This window comes from Epithele typhae (assembly GCF_022376455.1).
Source record: "Epithele typhae strain CBS 203.58 chromosome Unknown BXZ73scaffold_113, whole genome shotgun sequence".
NCBI lineage: Eukaryota > Fungi > Basidiomycota > Agaricomycetes > Polyporales > Epitheliaceae > Epithele > Epithele typhae.
This window is the reverse complement of record NW_025954304.1, coordinates 55,058-76,952: the sequence shown is the minus strand read 5'-3', so window position 1 is coordinate 76,952 and position 21,895 is coordinate 55,058. Positions and strand designations below refer to the sequence as shown.

The following is a 21,895-nucleotide window of genomic DNA, read 5'->3' as shown; positions in this document are numbered from 1 at the left end:
CTGCAACCCTATCGCTCGACCGGTGACAGTTTTCTTCACTGTTGCCGTATCTTGGGCCACAGTGAGGAACCGCCCCTCACAAGAGACCGTTCTCACTAACGGCCGTCACGATGAATCATCGTACACGCCGAGCAGGATATCCTGCATGGACATGTGAACTCATTGTTACACGCGTCCCATGCCGGGCACGCGCAGCCCGGCGGTCCGAGATCGCCGAACGGTGTCGAGTATGTATATGAGGGGTAGCTATTCATCATCGCCGCGTGTTGTGTTTTGTGTCATCGAGCGCTGACTGTCATGATGCAGATCTTGCTTGGTATACTCTTCGAGAGGAACGATTGTGGTAAGCCGCCTTCAGACCCTTTCTTCGTGTACACGTTCGCGCAGCACGCACGCCTTATCGCTCGACCGGGGTCCGTGTATACCATGGTCAGTTCCGGCCGGAGGGACGCTCTTCTCCGGCACCGCGCGGGGTCTAGCCCTCCACCGTGACCTCGTTCAGGAGTCGCTGTTCACAGGGAATACACCATACTGTGACGTCCATCGATGGTCTCCGTGAAAGCCACTCCCCGAGCTCGGTTTTGTGTGATACTCCAGAAGCGGTAGTCCACATTGGGACTCAGGGCACTCTCAAGGTTTCGACTCCGCGCATTGTCGAGTACGAGGGGCTTCTTGCATTCCGTACTCCTTTTCTCGTCCTTCTTTAGTCGTTTCGTTGCTGACTTCTGTCGCATGCGTTCTTCTAGACTATCGATGGTCGCGCTCACCATGCAGGAGACTCGTTGCGAAGAGCGAAGAGCGCATGACAGTGTTGCTTCAGCGCACAGCATACTTATGGGTAGACCAGCTCCTGAGTTGTTCTATGACGTCACTGGCCAGTCAAATTAGGGGAGTCGTAGGCACGCATGAACATATGTACGGCGATTCGCTGCTAATAATACTGTCTCTGCAGTAGTGTTTCTGCTATACGGCTGCTCGCACACCACGTTTAGTGCGGCGAGCTGCGCACATCCCCGTCTCTCCACCTCGCGAAAGCTATAGACGACGTAGCATTGTCATGGGCATTGCTCTAACACTATCAGAGACGTGCGATAGAGCAGATTACTGCAAGTATGACTCGTGTAACATGCGGTGTGCTTGCAAAGACGCACACTGCCGAGGAATCGTGGCGCACGCGGCACCACACGGATCCGACTGCGAGGCGAAGCAACTTGACGAGTTCTGAAAGTATACACGATATTGAGCTGATAGACGTTCGGGCGGCATTTGCCGAGCGGAGCTCAGATTCGCTTGAGGAGAAAGCTGACGTAAGGATCCCATGCTTATCCTCCTCCCACTTGCTCCGATTGGCATGGCGACTTGTAAGTACTCGAGAGCCCCATCGCTGAGCGCTGAGCGCTGAGCGCTGAACGCTGATAGCACTGATATCTGGCAGCATGGGAACTCGTCTGCTTGGCGACTGAGCTTTATCACGCCTGGGAAGGGGCCGATCCGATGGCTTTCATCATGCCCACTTCTGGAAGAGAGTATCGCGACGACCTGTCCAAGCTCCTCCCACGACCTCCGGGCATCGAACCCTCACCGGCCTCGAATGTGCGGAAGGCGAAGCCAGTCACGTCTCCATCCGTCCAACGTTACTCGACACCGACTTCGCCAGGTCGCGAACGACCGGTGGACAGACTTAAAGCTTAAAGTCTGCTCGCCAGCGTCGACTCCCTCAGCCCCCGAGGCGGCTTCAGACCACGCTGCCTTGCACTTTTCCCCACCCACAGGTTTGTCCTCTCTCAATGCCACGCGCTTTCGCTGAATCGCTGATCTACGGACCGCATACATTCTCAACCGCCACGTTGCCTACGCCCCCGCCGCCCTCTCGACCTCCGCCAAACCCCAAACACCGTTCGCTTCCGCACTGCCAATCTCGCGTTCTCGCACCACCGCGGCGCGCACTAGTGGCTCGCACTTCCGTTCTCCGAGCGCCCATGTGCAGCACGCGCTTCGTCCACCGGCGCCTCTTCGGCGTGCCGGCCCACCGTGACGGCCACGACGGCCTCCTCGTCACCCTCTTCCACGTTCTCTGAAGGCCTCATGCCACGCACAGCGTGCCGCTCACCAAGGCTGACCTCTACAATGTCCTTCTAGGCGAGGAAACGCGCGCGGCGGTCGCGGTGGCGTGCCAGGCGCGGTATCAGATGTCGGAGGAGGAGTGCGGGGACTCGACTTCTTGATGGGCGAGATCGCGATCGAGTGCGTGCGCCCTGTGGGAGGTATTCACGAGCTGGACGCGAGCGGGGAGTTGACAAACCGGCGACGCATATATACGGGTAGTTGCAGTGTGTCCACCATGCGTCTTCGCTCCGATGAACCTTACTAACGCTTCTGGCTGCTTCTTTACAGGAACTTTATTTCACGCGTCTTGTCCTGTCGAACCGTCGTAGGACGTTCGACCCGCTCTTTGCGGTATCATACAAATCGTTCTGCAGCTGCTCTTCTCCTCTCGGCGTACGTAAAGTTCGAGAAACATCCGCATCGCGCGCATTCACCGTGCTTGGCCGCCGTCAACTCGTGCGCACAGCCATATTCTCTGGCTGCATTCGCGGTGCCACCACGAGGATGGCTCGAGGGGGGATGTGCAGTGCCTAATAATACCCTTCGACACGAGGTTCGCAGACCGGCTTCTGTTGACATCGCACGTCAATAGAGAAGCGCTAGGGACTGACACGAGGCGGATTGGTGGGTTGATATGAGTGAGGTTCCGGCAAGTACTGACTTGAAAAGGCGAGAAGCGGTGTGTTGCGGATGTGCACACAACAAAACCAGCCTTGTCTTTCGCTTTTGGCTCATCTCGGTTAGTTCTGCTTCGGATCAATATCCTTCGTTGACTGTGCCTCTTAATCTCCGCCTTCATCTCCAAATAGATCGTCTACTTCTACACACTCGGACGCCCGTCCAAACCTCCCGCTGCACAGGCCGGAAGTCGTGTGCTCCCTCACGAAGTATCGCATCTACCGCGGAGCGCTCGGCTGGCTGTGAAGCTCCCCTTGTCGAAGTTGGGCCTTCTCTGTAATCCGTCAAACTGTCCCCACACGGTAATTGAGGTGAGCACTGGTCGATCAATGCACACACAGCCTATTCTAGCGCTTTTTTCGTATATATTAGTGTATCCATAGTCAGAAACCCTCATACCCTATCGTCTTCTCTCTCCAGCCCGTGCCACACCATGTACCACCTCTTCCGCATGTTGATGGTTCTTCTCGTCTTGAATGTGGGAGCATCCAGTGTTTCCGCTATTCCCTACGGGTTCGTTGACGGTGATCTACGAGTGAGTGGCGTCGTACTTTTATCCAGACCAACTACGACGATCTGATGTGATCCTACAATCAACAGCGCATAGAAATCATTCGTACGTCACACCTCCCTCAGAGCAGCACAGCACTGGGAGTCGCGCCTGGCCTGGACCCGCATGTCGAGCGCCGTGCAACAACGATGCATACCACACATACGGCTTCCCTCTTGAGGTAAAGCGGACGCGGCTGACTTCACGTGCGATCCGAGCGCTGACCGTATATTCTTAGGAGTACGCTCACCGAGAGCTCGGACACCACCACCGCAGCCGGCACGCACGTCCACGTTTCCTTCAGCGCTGGCCTCGTTCCACTGTCGATTCCCGACTCTGATCCAAGTACCACCTCGCCTTCGTTCCCCGACGTGACTGTGAATTCAGCCTCGGACGGGTCGAATGGCTCCTCAAGGTCGCTGGGCAGCTGGAGAAGGCCTATTTCGTCTGGACGATCGTCGCGCTCGCGTTCATACTACATCTGCCATCCTTCGGTTGGTGATGTTGGATTTGAATATGTGCGTCCATCGCGTGCGAGTTGCGACGTTTGCTGAGTGGGTGGCGTTTGGGTATATGCTAGGTTCGCGGCGTTCAATGTCGGGGCATACGACGCCGCGCTGGGATATCTCCGACACGAGGAACCGAAATTCCGTTCCCGTGATAATGTAAATGCGCAGATAAGGGTGGTGTATCACAACGGACGCATCTATATTCTCTGGTTATATCGACGCTCCCAGTACTACATACTCGACACCACGATAATATACATGATGCCACACAACACGCCATATATGCGCTTCCTTGATCTATACTCAGTATATCGTATTTTCTGGACAGCTGCAAACAGGGATCGTACTGTATAATCGGTCCCCGGGCGGGGGTCGAAGTCGCGAGCGTAGGCTATTGCCACGCGATGCACGTCTGACGCGATTGTCCGTGACATTTTCTGTGCGCGTTCTCGTCGCTGTCGACGCCGCGCGGCACTTGAAGAGTTAAAAGACTGTTTCCTATATGCGCACACGATGTGGTCAACATGGGACGCGATGATTATCTGAGAAACCGGAAAGCAGTGAGCGCGGCGTCCTGCGTGAATGTGGGCGAAACCCGGATGACTCAGCAAGCCTTCCGAGGATTTCCCGGGCCAACGCAAGGCGGCCATATTTGACGCCGAACTGTTCTTTTCGTCCACCGCGCGCCCTGGACATCCCTCACACACAAGCCGGCGATGCTGCACAATCTGCGTTCATATTTCTGTTCACCCAAGTCCACGATAGGATTCTGTGCATCCTTTGCTCGTTGTCCAAGCTCAAGCCCCGATCTCCGCAATCTACGCCCATCAATCCAACCGACGGACGACGTTAGCACGCCCTCTCCCCGCAAAAACAGCCCGTCTTCGTGAGTTCTTCGCGCAGGCCATAGAACGCGCGTGCACCCTCTCCACAGAGGATCCTTTCCACACCTCCAGCGTCGCTCAGCCGGCAATCGAAGCGCAGAAATGACACCGCGACCCCGGATACCTTCTCGACGAGTAGAGAGAGCGCCGGGTCGGTCTTACTCCCCAGGACTCGCCCGTCGGAGGAAATGGGGAGGACGGGGTGGCGGAGCAGGACCGCGGGCAGCGTGTGCGCATGGGACCGCGTGCCACGTGCGCCCACCTCTCGCCGCCCCGCTCCGCCGCCCCAGTCGACACGCTTGAGCGTGCGCTCGTTCGCGTGCGGACGGCGGGCCAGCGGAGGGAGCGGGGGCCGTCGTCTGCGTCCCCGCTCGGGAACACAACGTCTTGCGCGGCGGCTCGGGCCATCTCCCGCCGCCCGTCCGGGAAGGGCGTGGTCGTACGCCCGGGCCCCGGGCGCGACTTCCGCCTCCCGCGCGCGCACGCCTCTCCCTCCGTCGGGGTTTCGCTAGTCTCCTCCACCCGCGCGTCGCACAGCCAGGCGTAGTGGCATGCCGCGGCGCCATCGGGCCATGCCCCGCGCGCGTTGAAAGCCTCCTGGACGTCCGCCGCGCCGTTGCCCTGCCCGTAGAGCTCGTTGTGTCATGCCCAGTCGACGAGGAGCCAGTCGAGGCCGCGGCGAGCGCGCACGCCTGGCAGACGTGCGGGAGCAGGAAGAGTACGCGTGGAGGCGCCTACGGAGGTCTATCGCTCTGGAGATGGGGCGACGGGCCCGGGGTTGTCGAGACGTGTGTGGACGGGGTGGGCTGATAGGTTTCCGGGAGGGTGTGGGGCAGGGTGTGTGCGCCTGTGATGGTGGTAGTGGGCGAAGAGGTGCCCTGGGAAATTGGGTCGCGCTGGGACTCGAGGAGGAGAAGGCGTGGATCGAACGAGGAAGCGAACAGGAGGAGGCGGAGAGGACGGCGTAGCCTCCGAGGACGGATGTGAGAGTAGGGAAGGGGCGTTTGGTGTTGATGAAACGCCTCATGAGTTCTGGGCATGAGTTCTGGGCGCACGTGAGGTCCTTGTGCGTTAGCCGCAGATGACATGGCTCAGTTGAGACTTGGGAAGGTCATCTACGTCGCTATTTAGCCATACATCGCTCTGGCTTGCAATGAGGGCTGTCTCTTTCCACAATGCGGGCTCGGCTTTGGGCGCCCCTTGGAGCGCGACTGTGCCGTGCATAGGGTTACCTAGAGAAGCGCGAGAACACCACTGGATTCTTTCTCAGGACGTCCCTATGGTCGACCGGGTCTGCGGCGTGCGAACCACGCTTTATTAAAACGCAGGTTTGTTGTCTTATCTGCCTGCAAGGGCGGTCGTGCAGCGCGACTCTTGTTCGTTCATCTCGTTAGCTTTCGAGCACATCTGATCATCCAGTGTGTTAGAAGCTCCCCTCGGCGCATCTTTGCTCTCTAATGACATATCATCAACAGCACCTCGTGGTAGACTACGAGAGCATAGCTCATATCAGCACAAGTGATATGGAGGTCATACCGCAGCGCTCGGATCTCCGAAGCACGAACTCTTTGTTTTTTGAAGGCCTCCTACAACTAACGCAATCTGATAGGCAACGTGGATATCACAGCACAACGTGCGACCGCACAGCCTTCTCTTCCCTCTGCATATAAAGGAGGACTCGAGCCGTTTACGCACGTCCTGCAAAGTCTTCACCTAGTGCCCCCAATGTAAGCGTTCTTCTCTTCATACACTATACTGATAATCACACTCATTTCTTTTTCTCAGTACTCGCTTCAACACGAGATGCTCTTCGCGCTTTTGGTGGTCCTCGTCGCGGTTCTCGGAGATTGCCAGGCGAGGGAGGTCAACCGCACCATTGACGACTACTATGGCGACTCGGTCACTGGCGTCGTCCCGATATACAAACCAACAGCTGAATGGGCGGACGGCAATACATGTGACGCCTGTTATGTGAACAGCAGTAATGTCGACATAAGCAAGGTGTTCAAGGGCACCTGGCACGACTCAACGTGGTATCCTGTGAACACTGGCGAACGGTCGATCACGCTTACATTCAACGGGACGGCGGTGTGGGTGTATATGATCCTCGCAAACCAAATTCAGAGCACATCCACGACAACAAATCTCGCGTTTTCCTTAGACGAAATCCCGCGGGGGAAGTTCATGCATCCACCGGACAAGACGAACGACGTTCTGTATCAGCAGTTGGTATTCGAGAAGACCGGTTTGGCGCTTCAAACCCATTCTCTCGAGATCACAGGGACCGGGAACGAAGCATCACTCATGCTCTTCGACAATGTCGTTTACACCGCGTTCGAAGCTGATTATCCGACGGATAATCCATACCCCACCCTTGGCTCAAACCTTCCACTATCCTCGTCTGCGACAGCTCAGGGATCCCTCTCGGACGCCTCAGGCCCACCAACACATACGACCACAGTTACAGCTCATTCCATCAACTCTGTCGTCACAACGTCGCATCCCGACATTCTACCCACTGCATCAGTTATGACGGTTTCCACGACATCGCTTCCACAGAACGCTACCGTCAGCGGGACGCAATTGCCCTCGTCTAACCGCAGCGCAACGATCGCAGGCAGTGTCTGTGGAGGTATCGCTCTGCTTATCTCCGGGATTGTCCTCACCCTTCTCTACACCCGCCGCATTCGCGCCCGTACCATCGCGGTCACATTTCCACCTGGAACTGGCTATGGCAGCGAGAGCATCCCGGATCGCGTATTCGAGGAAACGTACAACGGGAGTTTGTCTCCAACATCGTATGTATCTCTTTCTTCCCCACAGACTTCCGCGTCGCACTTGCACTCCCATGAATCACATGTTATGGCGAAACTCATCTACCATTCTACAGATCGAAGGTGTACGGTTTCAACAAGAAGCTTGTGTAGGATGGAATCCCCGAGTAGAGCCTGTTTCGAGCGTACCGGGTTTGACAATGGCGATATTGGGCCGCAGCAGCTCTGTCATTGTAACGTCTTTGGGCAGCGTGTTCTCTGATATGTGATCTTGCGATATGATTATTTAATTTCAAGCACCGGCCCCGCATGCCATCTGAATGGCGACTCGTAGAATGCGTGTCAGTGTCGGTACGGTTAGTGTCTCCGGAAAGGAAAACGATTTTTCGTGCGAACGATCCAAGCCGCGGCAGTTCTGGGTTACCTTGTCAAAAGTATGAGAAGCTATGCCCACCATTCAACGACATACGTGCTGGGTACAGTGCTCGTGTTAGACTGAGGTACTGTGATTATCTATGTTGATTGGACTGAAATATTTTCGGGAACAGGAGCCATTCTTCAGCCGAGATGAGCTCTGAACTCGACGTATCATCCATCCTTGTACCAGACGCATAAACCTCCGTTAGCTTTCATGAAGTGTTGCTTCTGACGTCAATATACCACTCAGTTCCGGTATTCTATACCTAAATCCACTTTTCCTGTCACTTTCTCCACTCCCACTTCAGCCAACACCGCTTCCTTGTCGAGAGCGGCGTCCTCGGCGATCTCGGCTGGCGCATTTCGCATTTCTTCCTTGCCCCTTCGGGACCATCAAGCACTGTTACGCCCCAACTGCCCATCATCGGAGGCACGGCGTGAGGCATTGTGCTCCTCCTTCTCTGCACGATTTCGGCTGTCCGCACTCACGGCTATGCAGTGTGTCGACGTCGCAGTCCCGACCAGACGAAAAAGCCGGAATCAGATGCCAATGATCGACTCTGTTTACCAGTGCGCATCTCACGATTAATGTACCGTTCTCGCTGATACACGTAAGTCTCGTTGATACACATCCGTCCGTACGACGCTCGCGTTTTCCACGAGTGATTTGGTGTGTCATCGCTTTGCGCACCGGCGGCGTTGGCGCCTGCACTCACGAGCACGCCTCAGACGATGATAATTACCGCATCCACTAGCACCCAGAGTATCCCGGCTGGCTCCACGACGACCACGCGGCTCGGCAATAAGGTCGAAAACCTTAGGGCTCGCCGCTCGCATGCGCCCTGATTAAGTTCAACTCCACCAGTATCGACTTTGGGCGAGACGGACACGGAGATTTCGGCGGGGAAGAAAAATACTTTGTGGAGAGCTCGCGCCGCTCCGGGGTGCACTAGAGTGAGGGAGGGTCTATCGGGGCTACGTGCCGTCGTTGTAGTATGTACTCGTTATAGTACAGGCGACCGCCGGAGTCGTGCAGGAGTGGCCGGGCCGGCAATCCGGTATCCGCGTGAACCCCATCTGCCACGTGTAACGATGGCCTGGGCAGGTGACGCCCTGCTTCGTCTCCTCCCACTAACTTGCATCTCTGAAGCAGCATGCGCTCAGTCGACAGTTGCATGTATCACCGCCACAAACACTGAATTTCCAGCAGACGGTAGAACCGCGTGCACTGATGGGCGCCAGATGATTGCGTCGCATTACAAATATTGGATCGGTGAGGCATACCGCACAGTACGTGCATTCAGAGCGGTCCGGTGTGGAGCAAGTCACCGCTCGGCGCTCAACGCCCTCTTTCTGCAGATAGTGTTTGATCGTATATGGCCGCCATATCGACCGTGATTGCGAAAAAGGTGTAGGAGATGCTGCCGAGAAAAGAAAGAAGGAAGTCTGACTGAGCTCAGCCCCGCGTCTCCGGGCTTCGGTTCCAATGACGACTAGTGCGTACTATCAGTCTTGTTCTTCTGTCCATACGGCGCATTAACCTCCAGTTCGAGCAGGTCCTGTGTAGCGCAGTCAAAAACAGCTTCAAGCTCACGAGGCGTTTGTGACACTCTCCGACGTCGATGACGAGGACACACCGTTCTTGTACATTAACCTCGTGAACTTCTTAATGGCTGCGCTAGAACCCACAGCAAAGCACCGCGCGACGGCATTGGAGGTTTGAATCCACGCAGCACACATCAAGCGCTGCTCATGAAGTTGGCCCCGCGTTTGCTTGTGCTCCCCCGCGTGCGTTCATCCGATCTATACTCACGGATAAGAACGGGCTAACGCACTCTCAAGTAGATCCCCGTCCGAGCAACGTCCCGTCTATCACGGTCCATCTCTCTGCGCTTCAGTATGTCTTTCAGGCTCTCGCGCATTCTTCCTCCGAGTGCTCATACATCCCCGGTATATAGATGCGGCGACAACGACAAGAGTTTTACAGAGAATCGCGGCTATGGAGGCTTGCATGCGCATCCACGGCCACCCTCTGGTGTCGACAACGCCCCCGCGCGCGCCCCCTCCGCGGGAGAGTTCGCTTCTGCGTCACCAGGGGCGGGAGCTCTACCCGGGCCCCACCTGCGACCATCGTGGGCGGCGCCGAGTCAAAGCAGCGAGGGGTGCCCGCTGCTCTTTGTGGGGAAGTCGAAGCTCTTCGTACCGCCCTCGCGTGGGAGCAGCGGTGTCCGAGAGGGGACGCGCCGCACGTATACTCGCGAGAACAGGCCACATGTCGGGTGCTGTCGAGTTCATCACGCTGTCCTGTCATGCCGCTGCGGTGCGTTCGGCACTGTCTCCTATCTGAGTTCAAACCTTGGCAAAGTCGTTCCTTCGCATTCCAGCTTCTCGAAGCAAATTCCCAGGTTATCAAGGCCCTGTGCACCGCTTGTCCCCTGACTATTACTCATGGTTAGTATGGGTCCCATGGTATAGGCTGGTCATGTGAATATACTATGCTTGATACTCGAGCGGTCCCGTGCGGCTCTGAGTGGAGTTATGGGATCTAAGTTTGGCGCTTCCTGGCGGCGCAAGTACGGTGCGTCGCATCTCTGCTTTGATCACCAATCTAACAAAGGATGCCATCAGTCGGATTGAATTTATTGACTTGATCTTCTCTCCTCCCACGGCAGAAAAGCATGCACAGCGAGCCTGAGCTACATTTCCCCCTCCCCCACCCTCTTTCACCACCCACCGTAAGCAAATGTCGCTCTCCTTAAGACGAGAACGCCTTCCGTTAACGCAATCCCATGCTCCCCTAGATCATTATGCTCCCCATCCTCTTTCTCGCGATTGCATCCACCTTCATCCTCTGCGCAGAACGTGCCCGTGCAAAGCCGATCAACCAGACTATTGACGACCTCAATGGCGACTCAAAGACGGGCGCGCTTCCGGTCTTCCAGCCCACCGACGGATGGGCACAAGGCAACACATGCATCGGTTGCCGCGTCAACAACACCATCGCCGACGTTCACAAGGCCTTCGATGGCACTTGGCACGACTCGACGTACCACCCCGGCCAGCCCGACCGGGTTATCACCATGTCCTTCAACGGCACCGCGGTGTGGGCGTACACGCTGCTCGCGAACCAGATCGCGTGGACGACAACGATGACGAATCTGTCATTCTCTGTGGACGGCGTGCACAAGAGCGTCTTCACTCATAACCCGGATACGACGACCGACATTCTCTACCAGCAGCAGGTGTTTTCAATGTCCGGGCTCCAGTTGAAACCACATACTCTGGAGATCCGGGCGACGGGTACGGACGCGTCGCTTATCCTCTTCGACTATGTCATGTACACGACGGAAGTGGAAGATCCCCCAACCCCTCCCCAAGGAACTACTATATCCACGACTACCACGTCTCAGATTTCGGTCTCTCTACCTTCTAGCACCTCCAGTGCGTTCAGTCATTCCCCCACCACATCTGCATCGGGCTCACATCCTGGGACTTCTTCAAATTCTCCGCCCTCGGGAACGGGTACGCCTTCCACCCATGGTTCTGTCTCTTCCTCCTCTACTTCGTCGCCAGCCTCTTCGGACAATACTGCGCTTCCCCTCCCAACAGAACCTCCCGCTTCTTCGAACCTCGGCATCATCGTCGGCGGCACGGTTGGCGGTGCTGCCGTCCTTGTCCTCTTCGTTATCCTGGCGTTCCTCGTACTGCCCCGGAATCGCCCCCGCGCCTCTGAAAACGCGCAGGAAGAGCGTGTGGACGGGAGCACACACCCGCGTACGGAGTCCGATCGCAAGCTTCTCCTCGAGATGCGTGCGTCTTCTCGACATTCGCTCCACTCCGATGCTGACCGACGGCCCTTGGGTATTTGTACGCAATTCAGCGCCATGCCCACCTTCCGGCTCTCATCCCCACATTCCCCTGTCCCCCACCTCCACCAGCGCCCTCACCCGGAGCACGACGCTCGCCCGCTCCGACGCCGGCACGACCACCACCACACGCCTCCAACACAAGATCGGCGCGCTCGAAGGGCGCATGCGCGCCCTCCGCGCTCCCGCCCCCGCCCGCTCCCGGAGCCTCTTCTCTCGATCCACGCAGCCGATGTCGCGCGCGACGACGATGACAGGCGCGGGCACGCTAGGCCCGGTCGCGGACACGGAAGAGCTCGCGGCGTTGCGGGAAGAGGTGAACGCGCTGCGGATGGCGCTGGCTTGGGAGCAGATAAGCCGCGAGCCTGCGGACGCGCCCCCTGTGTACTCGCGGTAGGAGCCGTGCGCTGCGGGCGGGGTATGTACGCGTACATGTGGACTATGTATTGTGCGTTTGCACGGACAGAGACATCAGCGTGAGGAAGCACGCTTCGATCCGGGACCGCGCGGCGGCCGGGTGGGGAGGCTGCAGCTGACGGCAGTTCTGCTTCGCGATGCTGGAGAGGGACTCGAGTGCGAGGCAGGCACTGCAGAAAGCCTGATCAAGCGTGGACTGTGCTGCGGTAAAGTATGCAGCGCACGTACGCCGGTGCACATGCTGCAGCTCCCCCGGCTTCACGTCCTCCAGACCCAGACTTTACCGCAGCACAGTCCCACCCGCCGTGCGACCCACGCACGGACCATGCTCGTGGCGTCTTTAAATTGACCTGTGCTCCTGCCGTTTGCACACTACGCACGTCTCCTCCTCCCGCCTCGCCTGCAAGCCCCATGCTCGTCATTCTACGCATGACTGGTGCATGTGTAAGTCATAGCGTCGTGTCAATAATTTCTGTGCCCCCCATAAGCTGACATCCGATCGCGAATACAGCCAGGGTTGCTTGCGCGCGATGCGCTCTGGCGTCCACTTTAATGGACACAGACATTCTCTGCAGGCGCGGTGAGTCGTCCGTCTACTGTTCTGTACGATTCCCCATCCATTGCAACCCTATCGCTCGACCGGCGACTACGTTCTTCGCTGTTGCTGGATCTTGGACCATTGAGGTTACGGCCCCTCATTGGGGATTGTCCTCAATACCGGGCGTCATGATCACCAATCATGCACGCCTGTCAGGGTAGATTATCGCCTGGGCGGTAGTCACCTATCCTGCCTGGACACGAGTCCTGGCAGACCGCGCGCCGGGGCATGCGCCACCCGGCAGTCTGAGATCGCCGAACGGTGTCGAGTATGAGGGGTGTTTACTCATTCATTCTCGTCGCGTTTTTCGTCTTCTTGAGCGCTGACTGTCGTGATCTCGCAGCTCGCTATCAGTAAATACGACCCACCCGCCTGCGGACGTAGCCGGTGTATTTATGAGTCCCTAGGTGAGCTCTAGTTCGTTAAAACCACTCCCGCCCGACGATGAGGAGCCCCGGCCAGGGAAGCGAAACCTACATAAGCCCTCAATACAGACGAACTCCTCGACACTCGTATTTGCATCATACCGACAAGCGGGTCTCGGGCGTCGTCTTCCGCACGCCAGCCTCTGATGCCACACATAGACGCCTCTTTCGCCCCCAGGCCAGAGACTAGGTGAGTGCTCTCTCAGTGGAACCCTATTTGCGCGCGCAAATACCCTATCACTCGACCTGCCATCGTCGGAGAATCGGACTTCTACGTCCGTCTCCGACTCGGGCGGGCTGGAGACGACGCCGCGCCGGTCTCTAGCGGTAGCCGCCTTCGGAGCTCTTGCAAATGCCAAGGCATGAGTGCGGTGTCATCGGGCGCTGTCAGAGAAGCCAAAGGGCTCAGACGTGAAAGTGCTCGAGGGACGCTGGGGCTGCTGCATCCAGGATGGACTCTGGCTGTCGAGCACCGTGGAGGGGCATATTTAGGCACGCGTCGCTGTCTTCTTCGCGTCTCATCCACTACTTGCTGACCATTTGTGACCATTGAGCGTGCAGGGTTCGTAAGGGCGACTCCAGGTGTACATCTCGACATGGCCCTTTGTGAGTCCTAATTAGCACTGTTTCCTGGCAGACCCAGCGTTGCGGACGAGGCGCTTGCGTGCGCTCTTCAGATGAATGATTTACGCATCAATTGTTTCAATAAGCCGCCTCCCGATTCTGCATCTGGATATGTGTCTTAGCAGCACACCCGCCTTGTCGCTCGATCTGCGACCGTGTTCTCCATGGTCGGCAGTGCCGGCCGGAGGCACGCCCTCCCGCGTCACCGCGCGGATCGTCGGCCCTGAGCCTTGCCCTGTTTCTTCGAGGAATCGATTTCATAGAGTTCCAGACATCCTGGATAGACGTCTGCGAAACACGCTCCGTCTTGTGTGGATATTCACACACGGAAGCTCAGGTGGTCCGAGATCTTGGCGCATGTTCGAGTATGAGGGGCATCTTACATTCCGTTCTTTTTTTTTCGTCCTTCATGTTTGGTTGCTGACTTCGGGCCACCAGGGTATCGAGGGCCGTGCTCACCATGCACTGTGCAGGTTAGTCCAGAGTCCAACAGCGTCCGAATGCCACTGACAGATACGGTGAAGTTGTTTCAGTGTGCGCAGACTTCCAGGCAGCGTCCTAGCTGGCCTGCGGCGTCAGTGAACTCGGGATAACCTTGACCGCGCCCGCGCGAGCCAGTGTGTGGCACGTGTGCGGTGACTTCGTGCTAATCGACGCAGCGCAGTGTTGCGTCTCGATGGGCTGATCGGTGCAGGAGGGCGGATGTGGGTATCGAACTAACGTAACATACGGTGTACGCGTGGCTCATGCTCTCCGACCGAGGGTCGTATCTAACGACACACAGTGTGAGTGCGAGCTCAGTCGGGGACAATAGCGACTGAGGTATGGGCGAGCGGTCGAGCGAGCGCTGTGCCGGGGCGTTCGGAGAGAGCCGAGGAACTGTACAGTACCAACTAAACTAAAATAGGTATGGCCAGTATCGGACGTCCGTCCTCGAGCTGCATCATATGAGATAAGATAATGTAAGGAATCAACAGTATCGCACGCGCACAACGAAGCGCAAGGAGTTTATGGACGTAGTTGGGAAACATTGCGCACTGTGCCCGTTGACTGCGACTAATCCTGCGGTGTGCGCGGCGTGGACTCACCATCACAGGGCAGAGTTATACCCGATGACCCATGCAAGGGGTTCTGCATCCGTTGTTCCGATGTTTGGATAGTCCTTAGTCCGCGAATTGGGCGAAGGCGCGGCGGAGACGAAAGGAGGAAGGTTCAGAGTACGAGTCGACTGGCACAGGCGGCATTTGCCGAGCGGAGCCCAAATGGACTGACGTAAGGCGTTATCAATCACCGCGCCCTCTTCCTCCCGCACCTCGCTGCCTGATGGCTGGCTTTTTCCCGCCTGGGAAGGATCCGTTGGATTCCATCCTGTCCGTTCCTGGGAGGGAGCACTGCGACGACCCGCGCAAGCTCTCCGAGTTCATCGAGCGGTCCCTCCGCGACCTCCGGATAGCGAACCAACTCGTCAGAAGCGAAATCATTCTCTTACCCAACGCATCTCCCCTTGCTGCCCGTCGACTCCAGCAAGTCCCCGACGACTGGCGGACCGACTTCTCGCTCGCCGGCTTCGGCGCCCTCGGCGCCCTCCTCGGTCCACGCCGCCTAGCCGGACCCTCGCGCCCCGATTCTCCACCCCCAGGTTTTTCCCCCTTTTGTACCCGCACGCGCTGTCGCTCACGCTCTCAACCACAGACACCGCATACACCCTCAACCGCCACGTCGCCTACCACCCCGCCGCGCCGCCCATGCACCTCGACCTCCGCCAGCCCCCGGACGCGGTCCGCTTCCACGCCGCCAACCTCGCCGCCTCGCACCACCGCGGCGCGCACTGGCTCGCGCTCCCGTTCTCCGACCCGCCCATGCGCAGCGCGCGCCTCGTCCACCCGCGCCTCCCGTGGCTCGTCGACGTCCCGCGCCACGACGGCCCCCTCGTCACCCTCTTCGACGTCCTCTGGGCGCTCCACGCCGTGCTCCACGAACCGCTCGCCGAGGCGGACCTCTTCAACGTCTTGATGGACGAGCGCGCGCGGGCGGCGGTCGCTGCGGCGTTCCAGGCGCGGTGCGGGACGGAGGAGGAGCGTGCGCGCGGCGCGAGGCGGGTCGACTTCCTGATGGGCGAGGTCGTGATGGAGGGCGTGCGGCCCGTCGAGCGCGGCATGTGGGAGGTCTGCACGAGGACAGACAGCGATTGGGAGGTGGAGGGAGGTCCGTGAGTTCGATAGGTCAAGCTGGAGGGGGTTGGTGAGGAGCACCGATTGTGGGTGAGCCCGCCGTCCGTCTGAACATCGCTGATTCCGCGAAGTTGCTCTCTGCAGGAAAGCTATCTGTGGCGGTCATCGCGCTCGCGATCGTCTTCAATCTCCATTATTTGGCTGGTGTGAGTGATTACTCTTGAGGGAGAGATGGTCACTGATCGCAGAACGGTGTCATAGTATACGACCGTAGCAGGAGACGACGTTTGATTCAGGTACTAGTAGCAGTAGCCGTGAAGTTGGTGTGTAAAGAATCATGTATTATGTGCTGTGGTAAATTCCATGAGACAATTTGCTGCACACGAAACCTATATTCGCACTGTCACGGCAGACATACATCATAACCGGCAAGAAATTCGAAAAGAGCTTCTTGGGCGTTTTGGAATCGAGCGTCTATCTCCACGCACATGACCGCTTTCCACGTGCGCGACTGTCGGCCACATTTTTGCGACTCGTTCTTTGGCCTCCTCCATGGACGTCCACTCTGATTCTACCCTTCCCATATCCCTCGACGCTCACGACATGCCGCCCAAATCGGGTTCCTACCACAGCCTTCCTCGGGGCTCCGTACAAGGCTGATCTCTTCGCTACCCGACACACGCAGCCGTTACCGGAGCTGAAGAGTGCGGGGCGGAACTGGAGCCAAATAGGGTTGGGCTTGAACGCAGTATGTGTGTTTACCTCTATCGCTCGTATTCTTGCGCAACCAAGACGTGCCCCCCTTCGTCCTGTGGCAGATGTTTCCTCGTCTCACACCGGTGGTCCTTGTCGCGCGCCGGAGACGCAAGACTAAGGGCATCCGTCTTCCGCAGACGATGGGACGTACCACCCGCCGGACCCGCCCATTCCAGCCCCTATTTCCTGCCCTCAAGTGGGCCACTCTACGTCCTGGACGTTTGAACGGCGAACATTGAACGTTGAACGTCCATATGCGCCTGCTGACCATCAGTGAGTCTCTGCGCCCGGCCTCCGCGACATGTCCTCCGAACGGAGCGCTCGCCGTCGACGACACGCACGCGACACCGCTCGCCGACCCTCATGGTTTAGAGGTTGCCTCTGAGGCGTCCATGGCGGCTTGGCTCGTCGGATCCCAACTCCACCGATACAAGCTCACGGGGCGCAGTCGGCCGCAGGCCCACGGATCTGGCGTTTTGTGGGCAGCGTTGTGGTACTCGGGCGTGCAACATCGCTTGCTGGCGCACTGGCATTCGGTCTTCCCGCCACTTGACTCGGTCCGGTTGGGCTAGGAAGCCGCCTGTGCACGGTCGTGGCCTTTACTGGCCATGGAGGACGTCCGGCTCGCGCGCGGTCCACTTAGCGCCGGCCTCGCCTACTCTGGCCCGGTGGGAGCCGGGCGGTGACCTTGGCTGGCCGCGGTGGAAGAGCGAAGGCGAGCAGGAAATAGAAGGGGGCGGTGTCCACAGCACGTTTCCATGGACGCTTCGAGGACGGCGTATATGACTTGCTAGCCCCGCAGCTGTGCCCTAGATTCACTCTCCAGGCCCTCCGCGCGCCTATTCCGAGTACAGCTCTCCCCGTATTCCATCGCTGTGGAATCCTCTCTTGGTCTCCCATCGCTTCTTCTGACTACACCCACCCATACGCTCCGCCCAAGGACCGTGGATCAGCCGGGCGTATGCCATAGCCGAGGATGCCGGGCCATGGATCGCTGTATTAGCATTACGCCTTGCCCGTGCACGCGATCCTTGATATAAAGCTATGGCTGTTTCCCGACACGTACGGCGTTCTCCTCTGCCTCCATGCCGCCGATATCCCTCTCTCCCAGGCTAGCCGCAGCGTCGTCATCCCCATCCCCATCATCCTCCACCTCGACTATCCTGCCCTCCATCGCGCTCTATGCCTTCACATTGACCTCGCGACAGTCATATCAGCGGATACCTCGCTCGCCGGATCACCGCGATGTCACGGTCACTGTCGCCGTCGCCACGACAGTCACGGTGACGTCCACCGCGACAGTGACATGGGACGCATATATCCAGTCGCCGTTCCCTCCAGCACCGTCCACACCGTTGCTGCCTCCTTCCGGCGGAGAATCACCATCATCGGCCTGGCCCGAGAGCTCGCCATTCCCCAGTTCGCATTCCGCGAGCTCGATGCAGTCCCGACAAGTGCAGCTCTTCATCGGGATCGGGGCTAGCATCCTGGTCCTGCTCATCGCCGTGATAGCTGCAGTCCTCGTCTGGATTTGCTATCGCCGGAGGATGCGTCGCTTCGAAGCGCCTGCTCATGGTGATAGAGGTGCGTCTCCCGAAACCCTCCAGCAGCGTCCGGCCCTCACACAAACGGTGCAGCCGTGGACATCTTCGAAACACCCTCAAGCAGAGTGACGCCGTACCCGTCGACGTGCTCCGCGGCATCCGTCCACTCTGGCTCAAAACTCTCCCCTTCCCCGCTCACCCACTCGCCCTCGCTGTCCATCCACACCCCGCTCTCGAGCTCACCGTGCCGCTCGCCCTCCTTCCCCTCGGCGTCCCCCCCGCCGATCACGCCCACATTCGCCTTCAACGTGGACGACGGGCCGCCCCTGCCGGCGCCGATCTCGACCCCGTATGCCGTGCAGGACCAAGACCCGCCGGAAACCCCGCCGCCGCCGTACTGCGAGACCGCCGCGTCCGCGCCGACGTCGGTACCCGCACCGGAACCGGCGGTGCTTCGCGGCCCGGTGGTCGTGGTGGTGCCGTGCACGGGAGCCGACTCGCGCCGGCCGTCGCTGTCGCGCTTGAGCATCCCCGCGTTCGTTGGCTCGTCACATCCATACACTCCTTCTTGTTCACCGCGCTCTTCATTCACTTGAGCCTCCGCTCAACCCCACGCTCGTTCCCCGGGACCTTGGCGTCCGTCGCGTCCCGCAGCTCGTTCTTGGAACGCGGCTTGACGTCGCCACACGCCGTGCTACCTCCTCTTCCGACTTCCCCATGCGGATACATGTATCTCTAGCTTGCCTTCTTACCCCCATACCGTTCGTCCTGCCTAGCGCCGCCCGACGTGCGCGGCGAGCGTCCCACCGCCTATCCACCGTTACCCTGTCCATAGCGCTTCGGCTACGTTACTTTGTATTCTAGATCTTGCTATTCTTGCGGCGTAGAGACTTGGAACACACCGCTTCCCGAGTCGCCGTATCTAGTGCTCGCGAGCCACCGCCACGTCCACCCGTGCCGATGCATCGAAACTCTGAAGATCTGACATCTGAGTGCGCTTCGCAGTACTTGGGTGTATTTGGGCGCTTCTCCACACACGTGCGCACTCCATTTTCCAAGTGGGCTGCGGTCTCGGTCTGGAAGCTTCCTCGACGTGGGATATCCAGATGTCCAGCACGAGGCTACCGTCCGAGCCTTGTGTTGGATATCCGGCCATGTCATCCTCTCGCTGGGGGCGTTATGGACGCTGCAGCGTGGTGGAGGATATCCTGATGTTGCTGCGTGCATGCCGCGTGCTTGGGCGACGTCCCAGGCCCTGCTCGAGTTATATGGCCTATCCGGCACTGGCACTGGCACAACATTCGCCTCTCGCCCACCCAGGCGTATATATCAGGCTCCAACAGTCCCTCTCCGACTCCCCACATCGACCACCGGTCAGTCACAGAGCCACCCTCCCATCCGTTCCTCGTAACCGCAGCCACGATAACCCGCATGGCTCCGGCTACCGTGACCGCCCTCCTCCTCTCCCCCGACTCCACGATCCCTGACGCCGCCCGCGTCGCCCATGCAGGCTCCGGAAATGGGCAGGAGCCTTCACCCCTCGCTCTCCTGTACATCTTCCTCGCGGTCCTCGTCACCGTACTCGCCGCCACCTGGTTCAGCATCTGCGCCCCGGATAGAAGACGCCCAACGCTGGCTGGGACCGCCCCGGTCGCCCCCGCTGCAGCCGGGAAAAGACAAGAGCCGCTCGGGCCGGCGGGCGGCAGAACGGCGGGGCCACGGCCACTGCCACGCGCCCACGGCGCTGCTCGACCCGCTGGCGCCGCCGGTGAGTGGGGCTTGTTTTTGCGTCGGGAGCACGGCGCTCACTCCTGCTGGCGGTGGTGACGGGTCGCGATCGACTTTCGCCGTTCACAGCACCCGTCGCAAGCGTGGAGAGAGGGCGCAAAGGCGCGACTGCGTTCGTGACCGGGACGCCGCGGTTCTGCGAAGGCGCGGCGACGGTGCCAGCGCCGCCGCAGGCGGCCGTTCCACCCCTTTGGGGCGGCGGCGGCGGACGGGTGTCGATGGCGTGAATCAATCCGGGCTGAGGTCGTGGGGTGAAAGGGAGCGTGCGTTGCGTAGATGTGTACGAGAGCGCGTTCGGGATGGATATTGATCTCGTGCTTCCGGCCCATCGCGGGGAGGCGGTCGACGCCGAGCGCTGAGCCTGGAGGGGCGGGGAGATTGCGTCCGATCTGGTGTGCTTCTCGCCTTTGGCCTTGTGGAGTAGTCGCACGAAGGCACGGTTGCGACCGGGACGTGTGCCGCGCGCGGAGGCACGTTGGGACGGGTGCGAATGTGTCGGAGCGCAGGGCGCGGGAGTCGCGACTCACTGAGTCGAGGGACGTTGCTGGTCGGTGCCTGCGCGACGCGGATACGCGTCTCGAGATGATGAGCTGGGAGACCGAGGTGGCTCAAACTGTCAACGGACGGGATACGGCTCTCTCATTGCGCGGGGTATGAAGTAGACAGCGACTGGACAGCATGTGATACATACAGACGCACTTCGCGCTCAGGGACCATGCTCTACCACAGGGTGGACCTACTCCAGACGCACCTCGGCAGTGGCTAGCCTAGGGTGACAAGTGATCAGCAAGGATGCCTTCGCGTGCGGAGGAGAGGCAGAAAGAGACGCGCCACGAGAAGCCCCTCGTGCTCGACGCACAACTGACCCGAATTCGGGGTGGCCGCCCCAACTACCAGGCCTCGTGAATGAATCGACTGGTGTCAGTTCCTGTGGTAGCATTATCGTTCGGGGGTCAGCATCCGGAGGACGGCCTTTGGCTCCGGACAGCAAGTGTCAGGACAAAGTCCTAACGCTCGCTAATCGAGTGATAGGGCGGGGCGCAAAAAGGTAGTAGCAGACGACGAAGGGTACTCACTGGATCCAGTGCAACGGCGCTCGGGGCACACACGCCGCCAGCCCTCCTCACACTTGTCCAGAGTCTGCAAGCCGTTTATATGAGCCAGGAGACGGCCCGAAGGAACCGCACCTCGCGTACGATGTCGAGTCAGGGAGCCATGGCCACCCCGGAGACGCACTCAGAGCCTCGATCATCACCGACGTGTTATGTGAGGCGTGGTCGAAGGACTGACAGGTGGCCGAGCTGACGGCGGGTAGCCGGCGTGGTGGGTTGACGGATGACCAGGGCGGGCGTAGTACGGATAGCCCAGCTGCATGTTGGAGGAGGAGGAGAAAGAGGAGAGAGCGAGTTGGCTGCCAGATGGCGACACGTGGCAACAGACGCTCGTTCACTTTTGTCCGCGAACGACGATGCTTGAAGGACAGTCGCCTGCCTTCGACTTGCCGTTCACTTGGCCGTTCACTCACTCGAAAACAGCTCGACAGCGGTCACTGATTCACCGCTTGCACTACATGGATCCTCGTTTGCGCGTCAGGCTATGTACCCTCACATCTTCCGGGCTCCATCGCTTTGCAGCCATGTTATCCCACTAATGCCGGCGATCCGCAACCCACGACAACCCAGGCCACTTCGTCGGATACATGTAAGTTGCCATTCCTCCTGGTATCGCTGCACAATCCGACCCGCACGGTGCAGCGAGCAGGCGCTTGATGCGTGGGTGCGCGCTCTC

General features: G+C 59.1%; 6 protein-coding genes across 6 annotated transcripts; 5 read left to right on the top strand and 1 right to left on the bottom strand.

Moving 5' to 3' along the window:
• Positions 1 to 3,217: 3,217 nt before the first annotated feature.
• Positions 3,218 to 3,836, top strand: BXZ73DRAFT_107514 (uncharacterized protein; the record flags this gene model as incomplete). The annotated part of the gene is made up of 4 exons (XM_048016927.1): positions 3,218 to 3,319; positions 3,385 to 3,515; positions 3,573 to 3,711; positions 3,762 to 3,836. The coding sequence occupies 4 exons, from the start codon at positions 3,218 to 3,220 to the stop codon at positions 3,834 to 3,836; spliced, it is 447 nt and encodes a 148-aa protein (XP_047871796.1).
• Positions 3,837 to 6,530: 2,694 nt separating this feature from the next.
• BXZ73DRAFT_107513 (uncharacterized protein) lies at positions 6,531 to 7,654 on the top strand (the record flags this gene model as incomplete). Its single annotated transcript, XM_048016926.1, has 2 exons — positions 6,531 to 7,525; positions 7,618 to 7,654. The coding sequence occupies 2 exons, from the start codon at positions 6,531 to 6,533 to the stop codon at positions 7,652 to 7,654; spliced, it is 1,032 nt and encodes a 343-aa protein (XP_047871795.1).
• Positions 7,655 to 10,800: 3,146 nt separating this feature from the next.
• Positions 10,801 to 11,262, top strand: BXZ73DRAFT_36142 (uncharacterized protein; the record flags this gene model as incomplete). Its single annotated transcript, XM_048017878.1, has 1 exon — positions 10,801 to 11,262. A coding segment is annotated over one exon (462 nt), but the record flags the coding sequence as incomplete, so codon positions are not given.
• Positions 11,263 to 15,378: 4,116 nt separating this feature from the next.
• BXZ73DRAFT_36618 (uncharacterized protein) lies at positions 15,379 to 16,025 on the top strand (the record flags this gene model as incomplete). Its single annotated transcript, XM_048017887.1, has 2 exons — positions 15,379 to 15,487; positions 15,541 to 16,025. Coding segments are annotated over 2 exons (594 nt in total), but the record flags the coding sequence as incomplete, so codon positions are not given.
• Positions 16,026 to 18,012: 1,987 nt separating this feature from the next.
• BXZ73DRAFT_82384 (uncharacterized protein) lies at positions 18,013 to 19,475 on the bottom strand (the record flags this gene model as incomplete). The annotated part of the gene is made up of 4 exons (XM_048023701.1): positions 18,013 to 18,287; positions 18,434 to 18,886; positions 19,222 to 19,307; positions 19,366 to 19,475. 4 exons carry the CDS (start codon positions 19,473 to 19,475, stop codon positions 18,013 to 18,015), a joined length of 924 nt encoding a protein of 307 aa, XP_047871792.1.
• A 275-nt stretch (positions 19,476 to 19,750) lies between these two features.
• Positions 19,751 to 20,334, top strand: BXZ73DRAFT_82383 (uncharacterized protein; the record flags this gene model as incomplete). Its single annotated transcript, XM_048023700.1, has 2 exons — positions 19,751 to 20,087; positions 20,177 to 20,334. 2 exons carry the CDS (start codon positions 19,751 to 19,753, stop codon positions 20,332 to 20,334), a joined length of 495 nt encoding a protein of 164 aa, XP_047871791.1.
• Positions 20,335 to 21,895: the final 1,561 nt, after the last annotated feature.